This window comes from Pagrus major, chromosome 4 (genome assembly GCF_040436345.1).
Source record: "Pagrus major chromosome 4, Pma_NU_1.0".
Lineage (NCBI taxonomy): Eukaryota > Metazoa > Chordata > Actinopteri > Spariformes > Sparidae > Pagrus > Pagrus major.
In genome coordinates, this window is record NC_133218.1 from 20,899,952 (window position 1) to 20,925,321 (window position 25,370).

At 42.4% G+C, this 25,370-nt stretch overlaps 1 protein-coding gene across 2 annotated transcripts in view; it reads left to right on the top strand.

Annotated features, from left to right (window-relative positions):
* ankrd11 (ankyrin repeat domain 11) overlaps window positions 1-24,503 on the top strand; it is a 107,567-nt gene extending 83,064 nt beyond the window's left edge. Inside the window, exons 4-14 of one of the 2 annotated variants that reach the window (XM_073463746.1) lie at window positions 1,778-1,910; window positions 8,377-8,550; window positions 9,684-9,884; window positions 9,991-10,133; window positions 10,455-10,602; window positions 10,720-15,178; window positions 15,283-18,127; window positions 18,296-18,394; window positions 19,583-19,726; window positions 19,826-19,918; window positions 20,012-24,503. In XM_073463746.1, the coding sequence (XP_073319847.1) occupies window positions 1,778-1,910; window positions 8,377-8,550; window positions 9,684-9,884; window positions 9,991-10,133; window positions 10,455-10,602; window positions 10,720-15,178; window positions 15,283-18,127; window positions 18,296-18,394; window positions 19,583-19,726; window positions 19,826-19,918; window positions 20,012-20,197 (8,625 nt within the window). In that variant the 3' untranslated portion in view covers window positions 20,198-24,503. The remainder of the gene's footprint in view (window positions 1-1,777; window positions 1,911-8,376; window positions 8,551-9,683; window positions 9,885-9,990; window positions 10,134-10,454; window positions 10,603-10,719; window positions 15,179-15,282; window positions 18,128-18,295; window positions 18,395-19,582; window positions 19,727-19,825; window positions 19,919-20,011) is intronic. The other variant, XM_073463747.1, reaches the window with a different exon arrangement.
* Window positions 24,504-25,370: the final 867 nt, after the last annotated feature.

A 25,370-nucleotide genomic window follows, 5' to 3' on the forward strand; every position in this document is an offset into this window, starting at 1 on the left:
CTGTATGCTTTCTTAAAGAAGTCGCTCCATTTCAACTCTGATTTGTGTGTTCTCTTGTAAAAGCCATTGTGTAGCTGAGCGGAGATGCAGACAGAGAGAGGAAAAGAGAGAGAGAGAGAGATCAGCTAACTGTAGCTGACACTGTTTGTCTCTACTGTACCATGACATCATAGTCTTATGACTGGGGCAGGGCAGGGGGAGGAGTTCACAGAGTTGACACATAATGGAAAACCTGCCCTGAGGATAGAGAGAGATGAGTAGGGGACAGAAGGTAGGACAGAGAAATTAAGTGAAATAAAGTGAGTGTGTACATTACATCTGACCTGGTGTTTTGTTTCCATTATGAAACCTTAAACCATCTGTGCCTGAAGCCTACTGATTACAACATTTTGACACCAAAATATACAAATGCACAGTCATGATTATTGAAAGCCACAGCCTGTTGTGGTGATCAACACCCTTTAAATGTACACAGCTGGGTGAATACACACTACATTCTACTTTAATTTGTGGCACACATGCTTGCTGATATGTGTTTAAACACACACACACACACACACACACACACACACACACACACACACGACCCAACCACACAAACACACACACACAGAGTATGGATTGTTTTTTTAAATATTTGTATTAATTCAACTGAACACTGCATAGTTAAGATAAAGATTTACATTAAAATTAGTGAAGCATTTTGAAAATGTTTTGCATGAATAGTTTTGAATTACGCTTTGCTCCTCTCCCCTCCCACAACCCTCCTTCCCTCTGCAGACCATTTCCTCATTTTCTTTGGGTATTGTCCGACAGTGCGTGTTTCGTTGCCTTTTTTTTGTTTTTACTCTGTGGCTCGACTTACTTTGTTCGGTGACACTCTGTTCAGTAATTCAGTCAAACAACTGGCTGCTTTATCTTCACATGCGTCTTCTCACTCAGCCACAATTTTATTTCTTAAAAATAATTGTGAAAACAACTCAGTATTTGCTTCTTTTCTTTTTTGAATGCAGTTGTGAATTAAAGGCTTTGTATTTTGGAATATTTGGTCAGACAAAATAAACAATTTGCAGAATTCCCATTGTTTAATATAATATTATTTACTAGGGCTGTACAAAAATCACATTGCAATTTTTTTCTGACAGATATTGTGATTGCGATAGGATTCATCATAATTTGTATTTTCTGAATTTATAATAATCTAATTTAATATTTAATTGTAACCTTACAAGAATTTATCAAAACCAGCTCCAGATATTTCCTTTTGCCGTGTGTTTTCAGCTCCAGCTGTTGTAAAGCTGCTAGTCAGGATAAGCATGTCACTATCGGATACCAATACAAAGAAACAAGTTGATCTAACACATAAGTATTTACATCTGTTGATAGCAGATACACTTGGGCTTGTGATTGTTTCCAGCAGCTGTAGACCACAGAGCCGAACTGGCGTCAGCCTAGCCCTTCTCTCCCTGCGCCTGGCTCTTTGTGCTGCGGCTGGGGAGCCAGGAGTCTAAAAGGAACTCTATGGAAAAGTTTTGCTCTGCAAAGCCCTTAATGATTAAAAGAGTGAGGCCAGAGAATAGCACCAACTACAGGAGGAGTCTGCAGCTAGCACTTGCTTGTCTGTCTTTATCAGCCTATGTCTCTTTTTAACTTCTTGTACTTTCTGCTCACATGACAGTAGACATTTAGCTTACAGCACTGTTTCTTGTTTCTGATAAAAAGCTCTAAATCATGTCACTTAAAGTGTTCTTCATGTTCTGATTTGTCTCTTTCACAGGATAAAGTGTTGTCAAACAAGACTCCCAAATTGGATCGCAGTGATGGGGTCAAAGAGATGAAAGAAAAGGCCCCTAAAAGGAAGCTGCCCTTCACTGCTGGAGCTAATGGAGACCAGAAAGATTCTGACTCAGGTAAGGGAACATTGGAGAGCGTTTACTCAAATGTTTTGACATCTCCACCTCTGTGTGACTTTGAAGTGGGAATCAAAGAGGAATGGGAGTTATTACATCACATCCTCTCAAGCTTGCAGGAAGTACTTAGGCGTGCTTTGTGAAAGAGGGGTTTGGCTTTGTGGAGTGAATGAGCTCCCAGCTCTAGCTTCAACCTAGCTGTGTGTCTGTGGCAGAACCAAGGAATTTGTTCCAGCAATTGCAGTCCGAAAAAGAGAGGAAGACCACACAAAATCATGATCCAATTAAGTGGGAATTTGTGTAACGTACAGGCCTGACCAGGCCTGACCAGGCCTGGCTTTGGTAAGGCTCCGGCTTTGTGTTTTCTTTAATTAGGGAGAGAAGGACTACTGCTCATGCTTGTTTGACTTTGGGCTTTAGGGGTTCAGGATTTAGTTTGTTGATAATGGTCCAACTCAGAAGCTTTGGTAGCAGCCTTCATCATCAGCTCTGGCTGAGTCGCTCCATTGGTTTACGTTCTGTGATTACACTTGAAAAAGTAGTGTGAGGCTAAAAGTGTACTTGTTGCAACAGACTATTGTGGTCTGGGGTCAAGTTTAGGAAGATTGTGCATGTGTTTTGTAGTAGTGTTGGGTTGTGTGTAAATACTATGTAGCTCAAGGAGACTATGAATAAGTGGAATGTTAAATTGACAAGCTCTAACTTGTTTCCTTATTATTATATTGATTGGCACCCCCTGTTGTTTATGTGCAGGTTATTGCCTTTTGCTTGGTTACATGCATCATACAAGGTTATGTAGTTACTTGTGGGCTTTCTCAGGCTGCTTCTTGTTGCCTCTCCAAGAAAACATCAACCACAACCCCCCTCTTTAAGGTGGGGTGTGAACTCTCATCCCAGGAACAATAGCTGGACAGTCTGTGTATTAGTATGCTAATTGCTTGATTGCTTGTTATTGGGTTGGGCTATATGGGCTTTCAGCCCTTTACTCTCAACTTTCTCTGTTTCTCTATGAACTGAAGTGTCTCTTAATAGTTTTGAATGTTTACAAACTGTAGAAACCTGGAAGACTGCAGGTTGCACAACCCTCACAGTTCCTACAGTCAAGTTGCGAGCATCTGTCTGTCCTCACAGGACTGCTTTATTGTTTATTGATTCATCATGCTGGAGAGTTGTATTTTCTCTGTATGTCTGTGTGTGTTGTTAGTCAGGACTCCTGTGTTTGCATACCTTTCTCAAGTGTATATTGAGTTGTTTATGCATATCTGTGTTTTACAGTCTGACTTTGTTGCTAGGCCTTTCAAGTTCTGACCCTGCTGGGTCAGTGTCTGGCCCCTCTGCAAATTTTTACACCTCTGACACATCACAGCCCCCCACCCTAACTCCATTCCTCTGTAACTTGAAGGAGACTAGCTGAGTAAACTCTTAGAAAAACATTGATATTTATTTTCTGTAACTACTAAGCATATTAATTAAGAATAAGTCTTAATTTTTTAAATTAAATTAGTTGATTTTGTGTTTGATATGTTAATATTTAAGAATGATTATTGCTTCAGGATAACAATCAGACAAAAAGGGAATGAATATTAATATAGTGATTGCCTTGGTTTAAGAGCTGGCAGGTAAATTCAATGTGAACTGAACAATATGTATTTTTTTCAGCTGATACTGATAACCGATAATTACCCGCTTCTCATGGCCAATGCCGATGAGTTAACCGATAATTTCCCATAGTTTGTATTTTAAAAAGAAGTTCCTAACCTGTAGTTTATGCACACTTCAGGCTAAAAAAGGATGATTTATTATTGTCTGGCTCTGTAGTCTGCACAGCATGGCTCCAGTGAGTTACAGCAGTTTGAAATCATGAGTACAACAATAGCTACTGTGCCCGTTTCTTCCTCTACTCTGCGTTTACTGACAAAATGCAAACCCTAGAGGAACATGCTGCTACCTACTGTATTGGTGTACGTGGATGCTTCCCTTGTATAGTCAATCAAAGCAATTTGGCTTATTATCAGGTCGATTTATCCGCTTTGATTTTACTGTCATGATATCCAGCTGATATTTATCGTGCATGACTAGTCAATTCTGTGCGACGTAGCTTTAAAATCTTGTTCAATATGCTTTGACTAGCTTTTGTTCCCTTATGACATGTCTCGGTGATGTTGTTTGGAGGTGTGTTAAAACCTAGTGATGGATGCCAAATTTATCTGGAAGATCAACTCTTGCCTGAGCTTGGCCTGACATAAATGTATTTCACAGTATTTCAGATGTTTATAATGGTAGACGAGGCCTTTGCAGCAACGCTCATGTTTGTTTGTATGCATTGCTTTCAACACGGCCTCTAATTTGTGTGCAAGTTGTCTGATTGGAAAATACAAATATACAAGATCCTCTAAGTGAGCTAGAGTAAGGAGAGGAATATGTAGTCATTGTAAACCTATGGATTGCAGATCATTCAAGTTTATCAAAGCCCACAAAGCTTCAGTGCCCATCCCTCTCTCCGTAGAATCGCCAAGCCTCCCTTGACCTCCCGACAAGTGCTAGACAGCAGCATTCCTCTTTCCTGAGGTCATCCTCCTCCTCCTGCTCTTCTCTCCCCTCTTCCTCCTCACCACTATTCAGAGTAGCAGCGGTCAGACTATTCGGGGATAGATGGAAATGCTGGTGTATGGTTAATAATGCTGAGAAGTGTCGATTAATCTATTCTTAAATTGAAAAATGAATCGCCAAGTTTCCAGTTACATAAGCATGTGCTGCTTTTCTCTGTTTTAGATGATAAAACATTTCTAAGTTTGGGTTTGTGGCTGTCGGCTCAACAAGATGTTTGATGAGGTTATTTAGGGCTCTGAATAATTTGTGATTTTTGCAGAGATTTTAGTAACTAATTAATTAAACAATAGTGAAAATAATCATTACTTGCATCACTAATATTTTTATGCATCTATGTTGACAATGATTTTATTGTGGCTTATAAATTCTGCCTGTTACCCAAGGCAGTGTCCAAAACTCACTGGCCAATAAATAGCTTTTTATGTCATTTATATTTCAGTGAGATAATAAGGTAAAAATTCCGACTGCAATCTGATAAAAGAGGGCAGAGCAAAATTTGAAGCAAAACTATTTTAATAAATTGATCATAGGTTTAGTGTTTACAGTATTTGCTCATAAATGTAAAGCACTAGCTTTTAAAATCAGTCATTCTTCCTTAACCCAATCATAGTGCTTTCAAGTAAAACACAGCACGCATCTCTCTCGGCTCTTTCACTGCAACTGTGCATCGAGATTTAGGGAATAAGTATTGTAAAAAGTAACAGTAGCAGTAACTGTATTTTACTCCATGATGGTTAAATTTTGCCGTTAATCTGCAGTTTACATGCATGCTGAACCATGTGTGTGTCAAACTCTGAGTATAATTTTTTTATTATATGACTATTTTGGTACAATCATTTAACCGCCAATGTTACTTGCCAAATGTAAAGTCCACCCGCATTTGGTGCTTGGCGGGTGTACATTTCAGACCCGGACCTGAGGTGAAAAGTAACGTCTGCATTGCTGCTCTGACAGTCTTTATTTATTTGGATCCCCATTAGCTGCCATCTCAATTCTTCCTGGTGTCCACACACAACTAAACATAAGATGTAGAGACATATAACACATGTACAAAGTCTCAATAAGAACATGAAACAAATCAGAAAAAAAAACCATCACAACACATCAAATCGGCAGTCAGTTAGCTATTTTATGCATGATACTATGCGCTGACAGCACAAACATAAAAGACAACAGTAGTATTGTGTGATCTGTTACGTTGGCACTCAAAATGAGCAATCACAGTAGCTATTTTCAGCATCCATGCCACACAGCACATTACCACATACATTTTTTGGTGGGTAAATGCCTGCTCAGAATTCACAGAAGGCTAAAACTGATCGGCCAAACAAATTTAGCCATCTTGCTCTGAGTCAGTTGCTCTTTAGTGTTTCTTTGGATTTGCAGCTGACCATAACGTGCTCAAACTGAGTCAGGTTGTCCTTTTTTCAGTCTTCTAGGATATTAATAGTAATAGCAGCTTTGTCTTTGCCACTGGGTCAGTTGCGTGGCACGATAATGATGGTCAGGGTTGTGAACATTGAAGGAAGGTGTGAGCTGAGCCATGGAGATTTCATTGCAAAAGGAGACGGTGGTTTGCATATATTTTCGGCCCACACATCTTTCCCCGCTGGCAGATTGAAACATAGAGATTTTTTTTCTGTTTCTGAATAAAACTAGTGGACAGAAGACTTACACGTAGTGTAACTGATTCAAGCAATATGGAAGAAACGTGCCAGTTAGACAGAGAGGACAGACAGAGCATTGTACACCCCACTATGTTCATACTATATATTTATGAGTCTCTTTTGCTCAATTCAAAGCATTGACAAAACATCCTGTGGCCACTTCCTGCTTCTTCCTTCACTTCCTGTTTATGCAACTTTTATTAGTCCCTCAGCAGAACATTGTTTCACTCTAACGTGCCACGTTCAAACATACCTGGTCAGGCTGGTTTGAGTGGTTCATCTTGTCTTGGAGTCTGTTGGCTAACTGAACCAGACAAGTCTCTTTGTTTTGGCGTTACTAACACTGTATTGTCTGCCATATCACAATCTGCCTCTATTATAACAAAACATTTGATGTGGTCCCCTCCCCTGACTCAGGTACGCAGTCTGTTCATGGGTGGCTATCCCTAGCTAGCTGCTTTCCTTTTTTTTAAGTCTCCTTTTCTCTTATCTTGTTAGTCAGGTTTCAAGCAGCAAGGAGAGTAAGGTTTCAACCCTGTCTGTAAGCTGAGCAATATCGTTTTACTGAGACACATAAAAGCCCCAGAAGTGTTCCCTAAATAGACATCCAACAGAAATACTGTACATACTATGGGAGAAGGCACACTATGTTGCGCAATTGTTAGCCCATTTTTGTAATTCAGTAATCCACATTGTATATTTTTCATCCATGTGAATAATTGTAGGCATACATTGGACACGGTCTTGTTTAATCAAGCCTCTTTTACCATTTTAAGATAAAGCCAAATCATATCTTGGCATTTATAAACCAGCTGTGTCCCATTTTCCCATCCTGTTAAATTAAATTCACATGCATTTGTACAGGCAGTAGTTGCCTAGCTAGGAGGGTTTCTTGATAATGCCTGGTCCTAGCGCCCCATCTGAATTTAGGTTTGTGCTACCTGTTGTCTGATTCATGTCAGACATGAGCAGGCCAGATGCTGCCACTGATGATGAATCTTGTATCAGAGACTCTGGCCTTGTATGTCGTTTAGTAGCAGTCCTCTGCATGTGAGCATCAGGGTAATAACCGCCTTCCTGGTTCCCCCTCTTGTAAACTAAGCCTGGAAAAGCTAGCGTAGCACTTTCTCTGTTCTGCTGTTCGAAAGACATGTTTGGACTGCCTCTGTGGTTCCTGCTGTTAAAAGTCCTCGCAGAAGGAATGTGTCTAAATGGCAAATGCTTCGGAGAACGTGAGAGTGTATCAAAGAGGGGTGGGGGCACATTAGCTGTAAGTGTTCACAGATGTTAGTGAAAGTTCATCAGCTCTGTTCTTGTGACTGGAAAAATCTTTTCCTGGAATGCCTTTAGCCACCGGAAGTGTGAGCCGCCATGCTCCCTTCTTGCCTTATTTACTTGTGTGTTTGTGGCTTTGAGCAATGCAGCCAGAATGAGAGAGGCCCATCTACTTCTCTGCTGCTGTCTCTTTACTGGCACATGTTTCTATTCCTCTCTTCATGGTAGGAGTCTGTATTGTTTGCTAGCGTTTTCTTGCCGTAGGCTGTGGGAGTTGTTCCCCCTCAGTCATGTGTAGCTTTACCCTCCGTGAGGGTCATCAGATGGTATGCTGCCACTGAAAATAATTGCTGGGTGTGTCTTTGTGGAGCAGCTGCTTTTGTCCAGTAGCACCGTGTCTCCAGTAAGCCTGGCAGGCAGGCAGGCATGTGGTGACCTTGGCAAGGCCACGTTGAATTGAAATGTAAACCAACTATTTCGTAATAACTGTGGTCCTGCCAAGTCACACCCTCTTTCCTCTCTCCTCAACTGGGGCTGATTGGCTTGGAGACAGACAGACATAAACACACTGCTTGTTGGCCCCTCCCTTCCTCAAGGGGCAGCTGGGTAATAACACAAAAGTCTACTACTACCAAACCTCTCACATACTGGACTACAGTATGTAATGTGAGCAAACATGTTTTGTTTTTTACAGAGGTTTATTATGATAATAGGCATGTACATTTTTTTGCAGTGAAAGGAAAAGTAATACTTTTTTAATCCTTATTTACCACCTAAAGAATAGATTTATACTTTTTTTTTTCATTTAACATGCTTTTGAAAATGGTCAAAATAGAATTTATTTTAGTTTTTAATGGAAACAATATGGTATATTTTAATTTAATTTTGCTTCGCTTCTCTCTCTTTCATTGCAGAAAAACCAGGTCCAGAGAGGAAGCGCATTAAAAAGGAGCCCACCAACACCCGGAAGGCGGGCTTGCCGTTTGGAATGGGGATGCCAGGGATCCGGGCTGGGTACCCCCTCTCTGAGCGGCAGCAGGTGGCCTTGCTCATGCAAATGACAGCTGAGGAGTCCGTCAACAGTCCAGGTGCGTGCTTATCATGGAGGCCACGTCTTGTGTGGACGAGGAAAGAGGGATGAGAGGGAGCTTAATATGTAGAGTGTGTGTGTGTGTGTGTGTGTGTGTGTGTGTGTGTGTGTGTGTGTGTGTGTGTGTGTGTGTGTGTGTGTGTGTGTGTGTGTGTGTGTGTGTGTGTGTGTGCGTGCGTGTGTGTGTGTGCGCACGTGCGTGTGCAATGAAGGTGGGCTTGAAGAAGCTGAGCAGGGTCTGCGACATGGAGTTGATTGTTTTTGTTTATTTTCTGGAAGTTGAGCACGTTGAGGCTTTTTTTTGTCCAATCATAGTCACACTCACTCTGGACAGGATAAGTTGCTTAATTGAATCTTGTTATCAACATTAATTCTCATTACAGCTGTGATTAAAAACCTATGCGGTCAGTCAGAAAGTGGTTGTTTGGTCTTAGCAACAATAAATGCCTGCAGTGGTGGAAGTATTTCTTTATGCAGTATGGGGCCATCAAAGGAAATGAAACCAACTCTCTGTTAGTCCAGAACAAATGTTGCAATCTCAGCATCCAAAGCAAAAAGGCCTGCCAGCATTTTGCTTTTGTTTATTTATTGTCTAATATTCTCTCTTATAAGATGATTATTCATAAAATGCTTCTTCTTCACTAATAATTGGTCAACAATTCATATTTCAGTAAATGTTATAATAATAGATACCTAAAATAGCATTATTGTTGCAAGATTGTACTTTTCCTCTTACTGTTGACATTTGAGATTATTTGGTGAGGACCAATGCATAGCAAGCTTTATTTATATATTAACTCCTTTGTTGCATGCCTGAAGGCATGGATGTTGTTTAAGTGAGTGCGTTTCAAATATCATTTGGGACAATAGCTGTGCAAACTCAATAATGTAAATGTGATTAAGGCTTGAGTTTAATCTTGTAAATGTGATGAAATGAGCTCAAGTGAAGTAGGTCCAACCACTCTGCTGTCAATTGTTGGTGTAAGATTGCCCCCTTCTGGCTATGAGCACCTCATACAAACTTTAATTGTAGTGGTACACAAAATAGAAATGATACAAGAATTTTTAAAAATAAATGTGCCAAAAAAACTGTTCTTGTATTGAAATTAAGTGTATATTTCCTACTTGCAGACACAACACCAAAGCATCAGTCACAGTCCAGTCTGGGTCAGAAGGGAACGCCAAACTCTGCATCTAAAACCAAAGACAAAGTGAATAAACGGAATGAGAGAGGAGAGACTCGGCTGCACAGAGCAGCAATCCGTGGAGAGGTACGCCGCATCAAGGAGCTCATCAGTGAGGGAGCTGATGTGAATGTAAAAGACTTTGCAGGTGAGAGACTCTTTGTATCAACTGTCCCTTGTTTTGTGAACGTTGCAAAACGTAGTCATTCATATGTTGCACACATCTCTCACACAGTAAATTTTCTTATTTTTAGGCTGGACTGCATTGCATGAGGCGTGCAACAGGGGGTACTATGATGTGGCTAAGCAGCTGCTGGCAGCCGGAGCAGAGGTCAACACCAAGGGTCTGGATGATGACACCCCTCTACATGATGCATCCAACAATGGACATTTCAAGGTAAAGTATAGCCAATCAAGACAGCTCCCGTCTGAATGAACTTAACAATTTTAGCAAAATATTAAAGAATAAAATAACATACACACAGAAGCAGTTACCAGAAAATCCTGAAAATGGAAACGGTTCTGCTGGTAGAGACAGTTTATAGTCTTTCTCTTGAGATCATTACTCTGCCTCTCTGTGAAGCTTAGTCATGGCTCATGTATATGACTATGTAAACTTTGACTTCTAAATTCTAAACCACAAGAAAACTTGTTAATATTACCTCTGAAATTGCAATTTATAGTAGTTTAAAATTTTATTTTATTTTATTTGTTTCAGGTGGTTAAGCTACTTTTGCGGTATGGAGGGGACCCACGTCAAAGTAACAGGAGAGGTGAAACACCATTGAAGGTTGCCAACTCTCCGACTATGCTGAATCTTTTGCTGGGGAAAGGCACCTACACCTCAAGTGAAGAAAGTTCATCAGGTATGTAATATGAAATCAAATTATACGGTTTTTTCGATTTATGTTAGGTACTAGTAAAAAATTGAGGTGTATATGTTGATATGTGTAGTGACTGTGCCTTTTTTTGACTCCCTACAGAATCTTCAGAGGAGGAAGATGCCCCCTCGTTTGCCCCTTCCAGCTCTGTCGATGGCAATAACACAGACTCTGAGTTTGAGAAGGGCCTGAAGTCGAAAGGGAAAACCGCCGACCCTCCGAAATCTGCTGTCACACCCGTCAAAGATGAATACGAATTTGATGAGGACGATGAGGAGGAGCGCGTCCCTCCTGTGGATGATAAACACCTCTTGAAAAAAGACTTCCGTAAGGATCCGGTCACCAAGGCCAACAGCTTCATCTCCATACCCAAGATGGAGGTCAAAACCTATTCCAAAAGCAACTCGCTCACACCAAAGAAAACTGTCAGGCGGATCATCTCTGACAGTAACAGTTCAGACGAGGATGATAGGACGTTGTGTTTCACGCCAGCGCCTACGCCGCGGCAACAAGCCCAGCAAACAAATACAAAGACTAGAGACTCTGGCAGCATGAGCTCTAAACAACAGAAAGACAAGAATAAAGTCAAAAAGAAGCGGAAGAAGGAGAGTAAAAATAACGTCAGTAAAGAAGTCAGGTTTGGCAAAGTCAATGACAAATTCTGTACATCTGACTCTGATTGTGGGGATATGGAGAGTGAGGATGATAAGGGCTCAAATAGTATAAAGGACTCTTCTGCAACGAGCCTGAAAGAATCCCCTGGCTTTAACGCATCCTCCTCCTCTTCCCATGGAAACTTGAACTCTCAGAAACAAGTACCATCATTAGCAGAACAGCATCCAAAGCAGTGGAGGACAGATGGCTGGAAGACTGTGTCATCTCCTACATGGTCAGACGTCAGTTCTCTCTCAGATTCAGTCAGAACGAGACTTTCCAGTGAGTCTGACTACTCCTCTGCTGATTCCAGTGTGGAGTCAATAAAACAAGTTAAGAGGAAAGCGCAGGAGAACAAAAAGAAGAATAACAATGTGCACAGTAACACAGTAGAGAAGAAAAATTCAGAGCTCTACAAAAACTCCAATGCAGACAGTGCTGTCTCCAAAACAGATGTAGATGGCAAAGTGCTGAAAAAGCATAAAGTGAAGCACAAGCACAAAAATAAGGAAAAGGACAAAGCTCCGAGTCTAGTTCTTAATCAAGACATGAATGAGAAATTTGTCAAAAGCTATTCTTTTGACTTCGATGATTCAAGGCAGAAGTCCCTAATTGTTGAGTCGGAATCGCCAGCAGAGAGCAAAGTCAAGTTATCGAAACATGACAAAGACCATTCAAAAAAGGAGGACAGGCTTTCGAAAAGCAAGTCTGAGGACAAGGATTGGTCATCTGGAAAAGACCTGCATCGATCAACAAAGGAGGAGAAAAATAAGAAAACAAAAGACTCCACCAAGGACAAGGCAAATAAGGAGGAGAGGGAGAAGCCGGCAAAATCTGACAAGGACAGAAACATGAAGGAGAAGGAGAAGCCCAAGGAGGATAAACAAAAGGCTCACAAAGAGGAGAAAAAGAAAAAGTCCAAGGAGAAGTCATCCTCCAAGGCAGACAGGAAAAGTGAGCAGAAAGAAGAAAAACATCTAAAGGTGGACAAGGAGAAAAACACCAAGGAGGAGAAGGAGAAATGTAAAAAAGACAAATCACAGAAGGAAGAGTCTGAGTATGAAGGCTATGACGTTAACAACCGCTTCCTCAACCTGGAGGACACAAAGCTCAGTGCCTCAGATGATCATCATGACAGATGGGGCTCTGAGATGTCCTCTGACTCCTCTCTGTATGGAGATGACAGCTGGGATGCTCCTGTAAAAGAGTACAAGGAATACAAAGCAAACAATTCTGTTAAACTGATTGTTGAGACTGTTAAGGAAGAGACGAGGAGAAAAGAAAACAAAGTCAAAGACAAGAAATCAGATCACAATGAGAAAAGATCAGATAAAGAAGCCACTTCTAAGAAGAAAGAGAAAGACTCTTCAGAAAAGACAAATGAAAAGAAAAAAGACTGGTCAGAAAAACAAAAATTAAACTCCAGTCACTCAGTTGAAAAAGAAAAGAAGCGGAAGGAGTCTACGGAAACAGTCAAAGACAAGAAAGACAAGGACTCTTTAGACAACAGCCGGGATCGTAAAGACTCGTATGAGTTCATGAAGGAAAGGAAGGATGTTAAAATCAAGCAGGAATCTATAAGAGATGAATATGGCACTGATACCTTCTTCAAAGAAATTGATGCTGTCGGTAAATCGTGTGATATCAGAGAAAGAAACCACTCTGGAAAGGAGAAAGAAAAGAAGGGCGAGGGAGTGGAAAAGCGAGAAAAGACTAAAGCTGACAAGCACAAAGAGAAAATAAAAGACAGAGGAGCTGATCTGGAGAAGGATAAGAGCGAGAAAAGCTCCACTGAAAAAACTGTCAAGGACAAGGATGCAGACCGGGGCACCAAAGACAAGAAGGAGGGAGCCAAAGACAAACACAAAGAGTCTCATGGCAAAGACAAAGATCGAAAGATGTCTTCAGAACAGACCAAGGACAAGAAAGAAAAGGCCTCTCAAGACAAACATACTGATAGGGAGAAGGATTTCTTGGAGGTAAAGAAAGAGGAAAGAAAACCTGAAAAAATCCGGGAGAAAACTTGGTACAAGATCGCTGACATATTCACAGATGAAAGTGATGATGATGAGGACAGTTACAATGGTGGTGTTGGACTTGTGTCTGACTCCATCAGAAAAGACTCAACACCTGATCAGGATGAGCTGGATCACTTCCCTTCAGAAAAAATGAGAAAATCTTCTGCAGAGGCTAAACATAACACAGAAAAGGCGAAAGACAAAGAACACAAAGAAAAGAAGAAAGAGAAAGCCACATTTGACACAGGTAAAGAGAGGAAAGGCTCCCTAGAGAAACACAACAAAGACAAGAAAGATTCTGTAGATGCGAAACATAAGGAAAGGAAAGATAGGATGTCAGTGGACTCAAACCAAGACAAGAAAAATAAGCAGAAGCTGTTGGACAAAAGGGACACCAGTGAGGAAAAGACAAAGAGCAAATATAAAGACAAGCTGGACCACTCTAAGGAAAGGAAACTCTCAAAAGGCAGTGGTGAGAATGAAAAGTCCCTCTTGGAAAAACTGGAGGAGGAAGCTATGAATGACTACAAGGATGACTCCAATGACAAGAACAGTGAAATCTCTTCGGATAGTTTTACTGACCGAGGTCATGAGCCAGTCCTCACTGCTTACTATGACTCCATCAGCCTGACCGATGTGTCTGAGGACAGGAGAGACTCCCTGTCCATATCTACACCCCAGGACAAGTTCAGAGAGAAAGAGAGGCATCGGCATTCCTCTTCATCTTCGTCCAAGAAAAGCCATGACAAGGAGAAAGAAAAGGTCAAGAAGGACAAAGGAGACAAACGTGACAAGACAGAAGACATCAGAGACTCCTACAGCCGCAGAGAGAGCCTACCTTTTGAGAAAGAGCCCATGCCTCTAGAGGCAGACCCTTACACATTCCCATATGGAGGTAAGGGAGACGGCGAAGACGATTTTGATAAAACATTAGAATTTGAAAAAGAAATGTCCAAAAAGGACAAAGACAAAGCAACTGGTGTCATCAGTGACAGAATGAAGGACAAAAAGAAAAAGGAGAAACATAAGGAAAAAATTAAGGAAGAGAAAAATAAGTACATCGATGGCTTTGGGTCATTTAAACACTCCAAAGAGGATGCAAAGTCAGGGTTGAAAGATAGCCCACAGGTCACCGTACTGAAAGACAGATCAAAAGAGGATAGTCCTAAATTTGATATGAAAAAAGACAGAAATCGAGATACATTGGACAAAGACAACAGAATGGACCACAGTAAATCTAAGGCTAAGGATGAAAATGAAAAGCTCTCTCAGTCCAAAGACACCGTGCGGAAAGATAACCGTCCACGTGAAAAACTATTGGTGGATGGTGATTATCAAATGACAAGTTTTGGTCAGATGTTGAGTCTAAAAGACCAGGAGATAGAGGAGCGCCACAAGAGGCATAAAGAAAGGATGAAGCAGATGGAAAAGCTGAGACCCAAGTCTGGAGACCCTAAACTCAAGGACAAAACCAAGTCCACAGAGGAAGTACGGAAAAACCGCAGTGAGCTGTCGAAGAAATCCAACAGTCTGGAGTCTGGTCTTAAAGAGAAGAAGCTGAAGGACGTGGGTCTCCCGGCTCAAATGATGTCCCCTGGCAGGAAGTTCCAGCCTACTGACAGTCAAAACTCAAAGGACTGGCTGGCCAGCCACCAAATGAAGGAGAACCTCCCAGCGTCTCCCAGGCCAGATCAAAACAGGCCCACTGGTGTCCCCACACCAACATCTGTCATCTCCTGCCCCAGCTTTGAGGAAGTAATGCAGACTCCACGTACCCCATCTTGTAGTGCAGAGGATTACCCTGACATTATGTTGGATGGGCTGGACTGCCAGAACTCATCAGCTATGACTATGTCAATGAATGCCTGCTCCCCATCCTTCTTTGAAAGGTATTTAAACGTACATTGGGTTATTGTTTTGATCATTTGAAGTATTTTATAGTCTGTTTTAATGTGATATTTTCTAATGTCTTGTTTTTCTGTTTTCCACCCAGCAGGTACTCAAACTCCCAGAGTTTCCAGGAGGGCACCTGCCCGACCCCTGCGAAGAACCTCCAGCTGCCACTCATCAGCCGTTCTGCATCCTCTGATGTCCGCAGGCCTCTGGAGGAGGAGTTCAAGGCTGAGGCTGACAAGTTCCTTCGACAGCAGAGTGATCCAGCAGCTGAATTTGATCCCTCACATTCCTCCCAAACTCTTGAGGACAAATCAGCAACTGTGGATAGGCTGGAGTGCCTCTCATCTCCGTATTTCTCCCCAATTAGAATCTTGTCCCCTCGACGGGAGCCAGCTCATCCCACACCAGATGTGGCAGCACCAACTCTTGCCGCCACTGAGTGTAATGAACACCTTCCTGAAACTGTATACAACAGTTTCTTGCCCAAACCCTCTACACCAGTTCACAGACCAGACCCCCAGGAGCCCTGCTTCGACATAGCAGCACCACCAACCCCAGCTCCTGCTGCTTTGCCGCCTCTGGACATCGATGACATCTCTGAGCCCCACCATAGTGAGCCTAACCTGGTCCTCTCAGATCTTCCCTCTGTCACAGAAGAACAGGAGCAGGAAGAGGAGGAGGAGGAGGAGGAAGAGGAGGAGGAGGAGGAGGAGGATGAGGAGGAAGAAGTTGACATGGGTGATACGGATGAGAGAGCTGAAGGAGACCACTGTGCAGTGGAGGAGCCAGAGCAAACAAGGGAGCAATGTTCCTTCTCACCTCAAGTTGAGGACCCTCTGAGGAAGAGTTGGCCAGCTGAGTCTCCAGACCGGCAGGATCCAGAAGTCCAGCCCATCTCCCCTGAACCCTCTGCACCCAACCATGGAGAGAACTGTTTTGATCACAGCATGGGGTGGAACCCTGATATGGACCTCAAATCTCCCCATAGGACATACGGGGAGATCGAGGCTGCTGTCTCCAAAATAACCAGCCCTTACTCCCATTCAGACAATGACATGCAGCACTTGACTGGACACCCTTCTATAACTCCACCTTATGCCACCTGGAATAGGTGGCACAAAGAAGACCCAGAGGACCTGGAGGATCCGGAGGACCCGGAGGACCCGGAGGACCCAGAGGACCCAGAGGACCCGGAGGACCCGGAGGACCCGGAGGACCCAGAGGACCCAGAGGACCCAGAGGACTTTGATGAGCAGAAGGAAGCTGTGGCTGACATCCCCTCTCCAGAGAGGGCTGACACAGCTATTGATGGAGAACCCAACTATCTAAACACCTCATCATCCTCCAATAGGCTGGAGTCTTTCTTCCAGGAATGTAACAAGCCTGGCGCAGAGGGCAGTCACCAGATGGACACTGACTCAACATGTGAAGAACCAGATAGCAGGCAGACCACACACAGCTTCAGTGCTACCACTGAGGGCCACATGGCTCCAGCTGTGGGCCCTGAGCCTGTGGTGCCCTGGGCGGACCCTTTCTCGGCTGATGCGGATGAATTGGATGACCTGGGACCGTTCTCATTGCCTGACCTTCCTCTACCAGACAAGGCAGAGGAAGCAGAGTCTCGACACCCAGAACAAGCTGACCACAACAAGACTGTGCAGACCCACATTAGACATACCATTACAGAGAGAGATGATCCAGATATAATGGAGGTGGACTTACCAAGCCTGGCCAAGACTACCTGTCCTGCTGGAGACCTAGGTTTAGGAGAACCTACCGGACAAGACTTAGTCGTACCATCACCACACGCCAACTTCCAGCAAGAGTTGGACCCTGAGCCTCAGAGTGTGCCAATTAACACCTCTCTGTCTCTTACCCAACAACAGGGCAGCATGTTAGAAAGAACAGGACCTTATGGAGGATCTGATGAGTCTGATCCCAGCATGTTGTATTCATCTGTGAAACCTGATGCCAGTCAGCAACATCACCACCACTCCCTCACTGAGTCGTTGCAGTTACCCATGGATTCAGTGTCTGTTGTCAAAGCAGAGGTGAGACAGGAGGAGATGCCTGAGCCCGTAGCAGAACCTGTGTCATGCAGTCCTCTTCCTCCACTCCCAATGGCAGTCACCCTCTCCAGCACAGTGGAACTACCAGACACTCAGGAGACCACATCCAAGCTAACACCGGTAACCCTGAACACTGTGTCCACCACCCCTGTAGATATCCCCAAGAAGATGGATGAAATCCCTCAAAGGATGACCCGCAACCGCGCCAAGAACAATCCCTCTATCGCTGCTGCTGCTGCTGTTGCTGTTGTCCCTCCTACCTCCAGCGTATTAACCTCGTCTGCCACTGCCACCCCTGTAACCATCAGTCCAGCAGTGAGCATTAATCCAATTCCTACTAGAACCCCGACACCCACCTCCACCTCCTCCCTCACAGCTCCGAAGAAAGAAAAGGAATCTGTCCTTAGTGTCTCCTCTTCTGCATCTAATTCAACTACAGCAGTGTCCGTACCTACTTCTGTGACAACATCTGCATCAGTGGTTCTCAGTAAGACAACTAAAGGTCGCCCTCTCCCAATGGAGGAAGAGGAGTCTCAGACCCAGCACCCGCGGAAGAGGAAGTTTCCACGTTCTGCCGGGCAGCAGGTCCAGGTCCAGCTGGTGAACACAGCCATGCAGCAGACCAGAGAAATGATTCAGCAGACTCTGGCTGTTGTAGTCAATGCCATCAAGCTGGACGATATTGAGCCCTACCACAGCGACCGTTCCAACCCTTACTTTGAGTACCTGCAGATCAGGAAGAAGATTGAGGAAAAGAGGAAGATTCTGTGCTATATCACCCCACAAGCCCCACAGTGTTACGCTGAATATGTGACCTATACTGGCTCCTACCTGCTAGATGGCAAGCCCCTCAGCAAGCTTCACATACCTGTTGTAAGTGATTGTGTCTTCTTTTTCCTTTGTAGTGACTAGGTTTGTTCAAAGCATAAACACTGTATCTTATTCCAGAAATGTAAACCTTGCCTATTTTTATACCGTCTGTTCTTATTAATTAAGGATCAGAATGTGCATAATACTTACTGTGTTGTGTTTTTTCATCAGATTGCCCCACCTCCATCGCTGTCAGAACCTCTGAAGGAGCTCTTCAGACAACAGGAGGCAGTGAGAGGGAAGCTCAGATTGCAGCACAGCATAGAGCGGGTAAGCAATATGGATCATTTTCCCATCTTATTCTCTTTGCTTAATTCACTCATTGCTCCCTCCATATGTACAGCTACACACATGTGCACCGAACACTATGAGCACTTCTTTGATGAAAGATCAAAGCCAGTTTTTAATAGAAATTCAAGTGAAATCTGCATACCCCCTACTCCTTAATTGAGCAAGAGTGAATTGCAGACACACATCTATTTCATCTCTCTCGCAAATTAAGTGGCCACCATTCTGTAAAACATACACAGCTGAGTTGTTGATCTTTTCTGTTAACCTGACCAAGCATCCTGTTGGTCCGCCTGAGGCCTGTACTAAGACGACAGTTCAGTAATCTGGCTTCACTAATCCTAACAATTGCAATCATGCTAAGCGGCCACACAAAGGTGGTTATCAACTTGATAAGTCAATCTGGGTGTTCACATGAAAGGGGAGATGTTTGCAGCCTATGACCAACATAGACAACTCTACTGGCAGCAGAGCGTAATACTTTACAAAGAGCAAACTATAAGACAAGTAGAAGAAGAAGTCAAAACACAATTTAGCCTACAGCTGCCAAATACAGGAAAGGCAGCTGTCAAAAAATCCCTGACTGTGTGAATGCGCAAGTTAATCATATAATATCACTGCTCCATCATTAGGGCACAAGTAGATCTGACTATAGTTACATTTGTGTATTCCATTGAATTAATATGCTGATTAGATGTTCTTATGATGTCTGTATAAAACTTTAAGCCTTATTCCTTCCGCTGCAACGTTACCCTGCAGAGTCTGTAGAGCGATGTTGTCGAGGATGTTATCATTTTTAAAAAAACAGAATGAAATGACTGACATTGCTTGCAGCCAAAAAAATGTAATTGTGTACACCTCTCACGATGCATGCACCGGCTCTGCCGGATCTTCTATGGGTGATTATGCCATTTTCCAGAGAATTGATTGGTCAGTAAGCTTTTATATATGTTGATGTGTTATCTCGAACATAACCTGCTCTGGAGCAGGTTAGCTGTTCAGCATAAGTTGTCATTGCGATGTAAGAAGTGAACCGACGCCGTTGCCATGAAAACTTAACCCTAAATTGACTTCACTAACCACAAACCCTGTCTGTAGTCCCGGCCTCTGATGTCCAACTTTAATATACTAATATACATTTTCTTGCTCTTGTTTGTTTGCTGTCCACAGGAGAAGCTCATTGTTTCCTGTGAGCAGGAGGTGTTAAGGGTCCACTGCAGAGCAGCCAGGACAATAGCCAATCAGGCTGTGCCATTCAGCGCCTGCACCATGCTGTTGGACTCTGAAGTATACAACATGCCATCAGAGAGCCAGGTAGGAAACATATAAATAGTGACAAGTCAATTATAACTGGTTTTATAAGAGGCAGCCAATTATTACCTAATCTACATTGTAACTTGTGTTTGTTCTCAGGGTGATGAGAACAAATCTGTGAGAGATCGCTTCAACGCTCGTCAGTTCATTTCCTGGATCCAGGATGTGGATGATAAATATGACCGCATGAAGGTAAATATCGCTGTTATGTTTTCACTTAAAGGCTTTGTACCGTAATCTTGTGTATATACCAAGTGGATTTATGCTCGGCTTCTCCTCCCCCAGACATGTTTGTTGATGCGGCAACAGCACGAGGCAGCAGCCCTGAACGCAGTGCAAAGGATGGAGTGGCAGTTGAAGGTCCAGGAACTGGACCCAGCAGTGCACAAGTCCCTCTGTGTCAACGAAGTGCCGTCCTTCTACGTGCCAATGGTCGATGTCAACGACGACTTTGTCCTGCTGCCTGCATGACACACCTGTGCTCACAGAATAGAGAGCAAACTTTGTCTGAATCACTTCTTCTCAAAGAGACTTCGTTGAACAGAACGAATGGAAAGGGCTAGCAAGTTTGAAAGAGAACTTTAGGCAGGAAAACATTCTTCTATAGAAAAAGAGTAAAGATAAAAAAAAACTTGCTCTCGATTCCCTTCCGTGAAGAAGGAAACATGTTTTTACTGGGGAAAAAGAAAACACACAACTTGCACTTTCATCCTCAAAGTTTTTACGCTTTTGTTTGATCAGAGTGCGAGAAGCAGAAACAGTTTTTTGCTTTGAGGCTCTGACATCGGGACAAAACTCCTCAGTGCTCAGTTACGGTGAGACAGGGGACAGAGATATATTTTCTGAGTTCTTTTTGGTCCCTGCTTAAATAGACCCACCACCACCACCACTGGGAGGAGGTATCGGAAAAGAGCTCTCCCAACAGCGTGGTGCCTGTCCTGAGGGAGGACTGAGGAGAAGCCTCCCCTGTTGACCCAGGGTTCCTGGTGGGCCGGGAGAACTAGACCGAGTCCAGTGCTGACCCAGAGGAAGTCAAACGGAGCAGTGGTGCATCAAGTGTATCTAAAGCAAGACAGCTGGGACGGACAGAGCAGGAGAACCGGCCGCTGATGGTTTTGGGGCTATAAGACCGTATACCCAGAGGACGCCTTCTCTGTTCAGCTAAACAGCAGTGCAACAGAGCCTGCAGCAGGTTGGAATACAGCAGAGGGTTAGCGATGTGTGTGCACGTCAGGGCCCAGCGTCTGAGAGGAAGAGACTGACCCCTGCGGCCTCTCAGCCTGGCTAAACAGAAGAGGACAGGCGTGGATCTCTGAGGACAGACCGGAGTGTTCCTCAGTCACCCTGCTTGCTCCAACACAAACACATCAGACCGCCATGGACTGCAAAAACACCACAGGACAACCAGAAGAAACAAACATAACGAATGTTGAGATTCAAAGAGACTATTGAGAAATTTGTGGTTTGGCAGGAGGAGAGAAATATTGTTTTTGTCTATTTCTTTACTTGGGCATTTCATTGTTTCTGAGGAAGTGACTTGAAACACTACAGAGCCAATATTAGTTTAATGGAAAAAACAAAAAGAAAAATGAAAAAAAGTTGTATTCCGTAAATTATGTACAGTTTTTATATTCGTTAACCAATGTATTCTTGCTGCCTTCTAGATAATTTATTTTGCCACACATTACTGCACAGTTGTAAATAACCTATGTACTGTAATATCACTCAGTTAAGTGTAAAGAAAAAACATAAAAGAAATAAAAAGTATCTTTTTATGTACAGTTCACTTTTGGGCAGCACTTTCCCCCCCTCATATCCATGGGCCAAAATGTGTACACGATTCTGTCAGTATTTGAATGACTCCAGTGCACAGTTGTATGATCCCATCTTCTAGATTCAGTTCAGGATTCAAAGTAAGGCAACTCAGCTGGACGTGGATCACCACAACTCACAAATAGCTGACAGAGAACACTTCTGGATCAACCACCGTATAGTCCCTCAGATGTAGCAGAATAGTTGTTGAGGATTTATTTAAAGAATAGACAGAGGATTATTATTCATTGCTTTACAATTATATCTGAAAAAATTCGAACCAAGAAAATGCCTTTTTCAGTGAAAAAAAAAAAAAAATGTACTCATTGTTGGGCAAAGTCACATAGATATATATGGGTGGGATGAAAGTTTAGCAGAGATGTCATTCAAGAGCAAAACCATCTTGTTACTGTAGAATGGTGTTTTTAATTTAACAAAATTGGACTGAAATCATTTCTAATCATCACAAAGCATCATTGTCTAACACCAACAGGACACGGGTCTTTCAGCACATGCTCCGTTCTCCCCGCGCGTCACAGTAAACGGACCGAAGAGTTTAAACAGCTACTGAAGGTTTCACTCCACACTTTCTTTTAATTTATGTAGGTCAGTCTGCCCCTTGTCTAATGTTGAAGAGCAGCTTATTTTCTAGGTGCTGTTCCAACTTTTACCCACTGGATGGTGCCAGTGTGTCACAAAACTCCAGAACCATATTTGGCTTTGCATGAGACCTGTGGCCTTTCACTTACATGGGTGTTTTTAAATATATTCAAATTTTATTACAGCCTAAAAGGAGTTGGAAGTTTGGAAGTAGTCACATCAGCCTTTTTATCTGATCTACAAGGGGTATGGCTAGTGTTGTCAGGGATTTTAAATTTTAGGTTACTTCCTCGTATTACTCCGTTGTGTGGTGGCTTTTGCCATAGTCATGTTCTTGAGTCAGGCCCAAGCAAGACCGTTAATGAGACTTAAACCTTCTCGGAATGAACCAAAAAGTGGACGGACATTAACACAAACCATTAAGGGGAAAGAAATAGCTGAATGCTGAATAGATTTTTTTTTTAATTGTCCTCATTTAAAAATCCCCTTTAGAATGTTGATTTGTGATGACTTGTATTGATTCTCTATTTTTACTGGGTTTTTGAAGAGCTTTTCCCGACCTACCACACAGGCTGCCTGTCTGTGTGTGAGAGCTGCTCATGTATCCTGATGGCAATATTCTCTGAAACATTTTAAGTTATTTACACACTGTCAGTCAGCATAGCTGTGTATGGTATGTCTAGTCAAGTGCAATGGTTGTTGCTATTACACTGTGCAGACAAGGTGGCTAGATGTATAGTCCTGGATATTTTTGCGAGATACACACATCCTGGTTGGTATACATACATATTTGGATACAAAAAGCCAGAATTTTGGTTTTTAAACCCCTGTTTGTCATGTTTTTGTTTTTATTTTGTTGTTGGTTTCTCACACCGTTTTGGGGAAGAGGGTTAAGGGGGTCTTTTGTTCACAGAATCCTTGTGTGTTTTTTAGCTCAGTGTATGTAGTTTTTGAATGTTGTTGTGTTTATCTTAGGGGTTTTTGTTCCTGTATAAAAGCATAAACACCAGTGGCATGTCAATCACATTGCTTATCGAGAAGAATGTATACCGTTACTATGCCCTGACGACCACGCCCTCTCACTATTGTTTACAAGACATCAAGTGTGTTTCCGTTTCATGTGTCACCTTTTTTTAACGGTTTAAGCCCTTGCCTTTGTTTTTACTTCTGAAATCAGTCGTTAATTTGAACCACAAAGGCTTGAAATGGTGATGGTCATCACAACTGACAGGCGACCCCCCCCCCCCCCCCCCCGAAGTCTGCGGTACACCGCTGCACAGAGCAATAGACTAAACACATCCATCCACGTTGACTGTCCAGTGTGAATATTCAACTAACAAAAACAGTGATTTCTGGATCGATTGAACACACACACACACACACACACACACACACACACACACACACACACACGTCAGTCCTCGGTTGCACAGTAGAGCACTTGGCCGTGGTGATACAGATGCTAGCCTGGCACCACCTCAGTCAGCAACATATTACCTCTACTCTCCTCACATTCGCTCATAATGTTTATTTTAGATTTGATATTTGTTGTTTTTTTCTTACTGGACATAAATATACATAATTGCTATTTTTTCATTCTATAGAATCACGATTTCAAGCCTTTTTTTTCTAGTTTTGTTTTGTTTATTTTTTAATTAAAACCCAGACTGTAGCTATTTCTTTGTTCCTTTTTTAGAGTGGAAAATGACTAATAAAAAGCATGGAGAACTACTCTTTAAATGGTGAGAAATAACCTATTTATTATCTTTTTGTTTTTTTCTGACACCTGTGGTAATGTTTTTGAGTTGTAGTTGGTCTCCGCTGTGTAAATTTTCCTCCTTGTAATGCGTGAAAGAGACATACTGTACATAGCTCTGTAAATAAAACCTCCCAGGACGTTTTGCACCCTCCTCTTTGTACTAGTCTGAAAAATTGCGTAGAATGTGGGGTTCTAACAGCAACGAGCTGCGTGCGCTTGCTGCAGGTGATTATGATGTAACAATGTAACATTTTTTTATTTGTACAATGTAGTTTATTTGTGTACATATTGTTGGAGCAGCTAAGAGGGGGGGAGGGGGTGGGGTATTTGAGGGGGTTGTTGATGCTATTGTCAGTGCTGTAACAGAAATCCAGTACTTTCACCTCTAGCTGTTGTTGATTTCCTGCAAAAAAAATAAAGACAAAAAAAGACAATAAAAAAAATAAAAATGCGAGAAACTGAAAATGAGGATGGATGGGAAAAAAAGACTAAAACTGAAAAGTAAAAATTCTAAATTGTTATTTTCTACAGTTGCATGTACAGAGAGCGCGAGAACTGCTGTTGTTCCTCAGAGATTATGTTCGTTAATAAAATTTTGAAATATTACCAGCCGTCCTCCGGTTCTTGATTTAGTGTTTGCTTGGTCTGTGTCATCATATAAAAGCTGCTACCTCATCATTTCTTATACAGCCAAAATATCTCCACTCAAAGGACAAAATAAGCTGCATTCTTAAAAGAAAATACCTTTAAATTAATGAATATATGTTTACGTTGTAATATTTTGACCAACCACATTTTTCTGGTGGTCTTGTGTAATCCAGGATCCAAGTTTCTACTGATAGCAGAATGAGGTCGGCATGTTTGGTGTCAAAAATCTTTAGTGTAAGCAAAACATGTTTCACAATCTGAATGCCTGAAATGCCTTCTCTGACATGGCTAACAGAATTGGTACATGGAGACGTCTTATAGCCCAGAAGAGTTCAGAAAGAGCCGTATTGCCTCTCATACTGTCATATCATAAAGAACAGCCCAAATGTATCCACAATAGTAAATACAGCTTATATTTCTGGATTCTTCACCTTTATCCATGCACATTGGAGGCCTGTCACCTAACCAATTACATAATTTTGCCTCATCCTTGCTTTCATATGAATTAACATTATAAAACTGCACTGTCACAAGGCAGAAAAAACGGTTTGTATTATGATCAGATGGATGTGCCTTCCTTTCTCACTCCTGTTCCTTGTAACTCATTTCTTTTGCTGGAGGGAATGTGACTGTTGACTTTTAAGCTTAGTATGATTTAATGTTTCCCGTCAAAGTCAGACGAAACCAATCCAAAACTAGTCCCACCCCAGGGAGTACAAAGTAAGCTTAACACTTTCTTCCAGGCTGTAAATAAACCTTCAAGATCTCCATGAACGTTAAGGAGTGCTGCTTATAATAAACTTTTTATACAGATAAAATGTTACC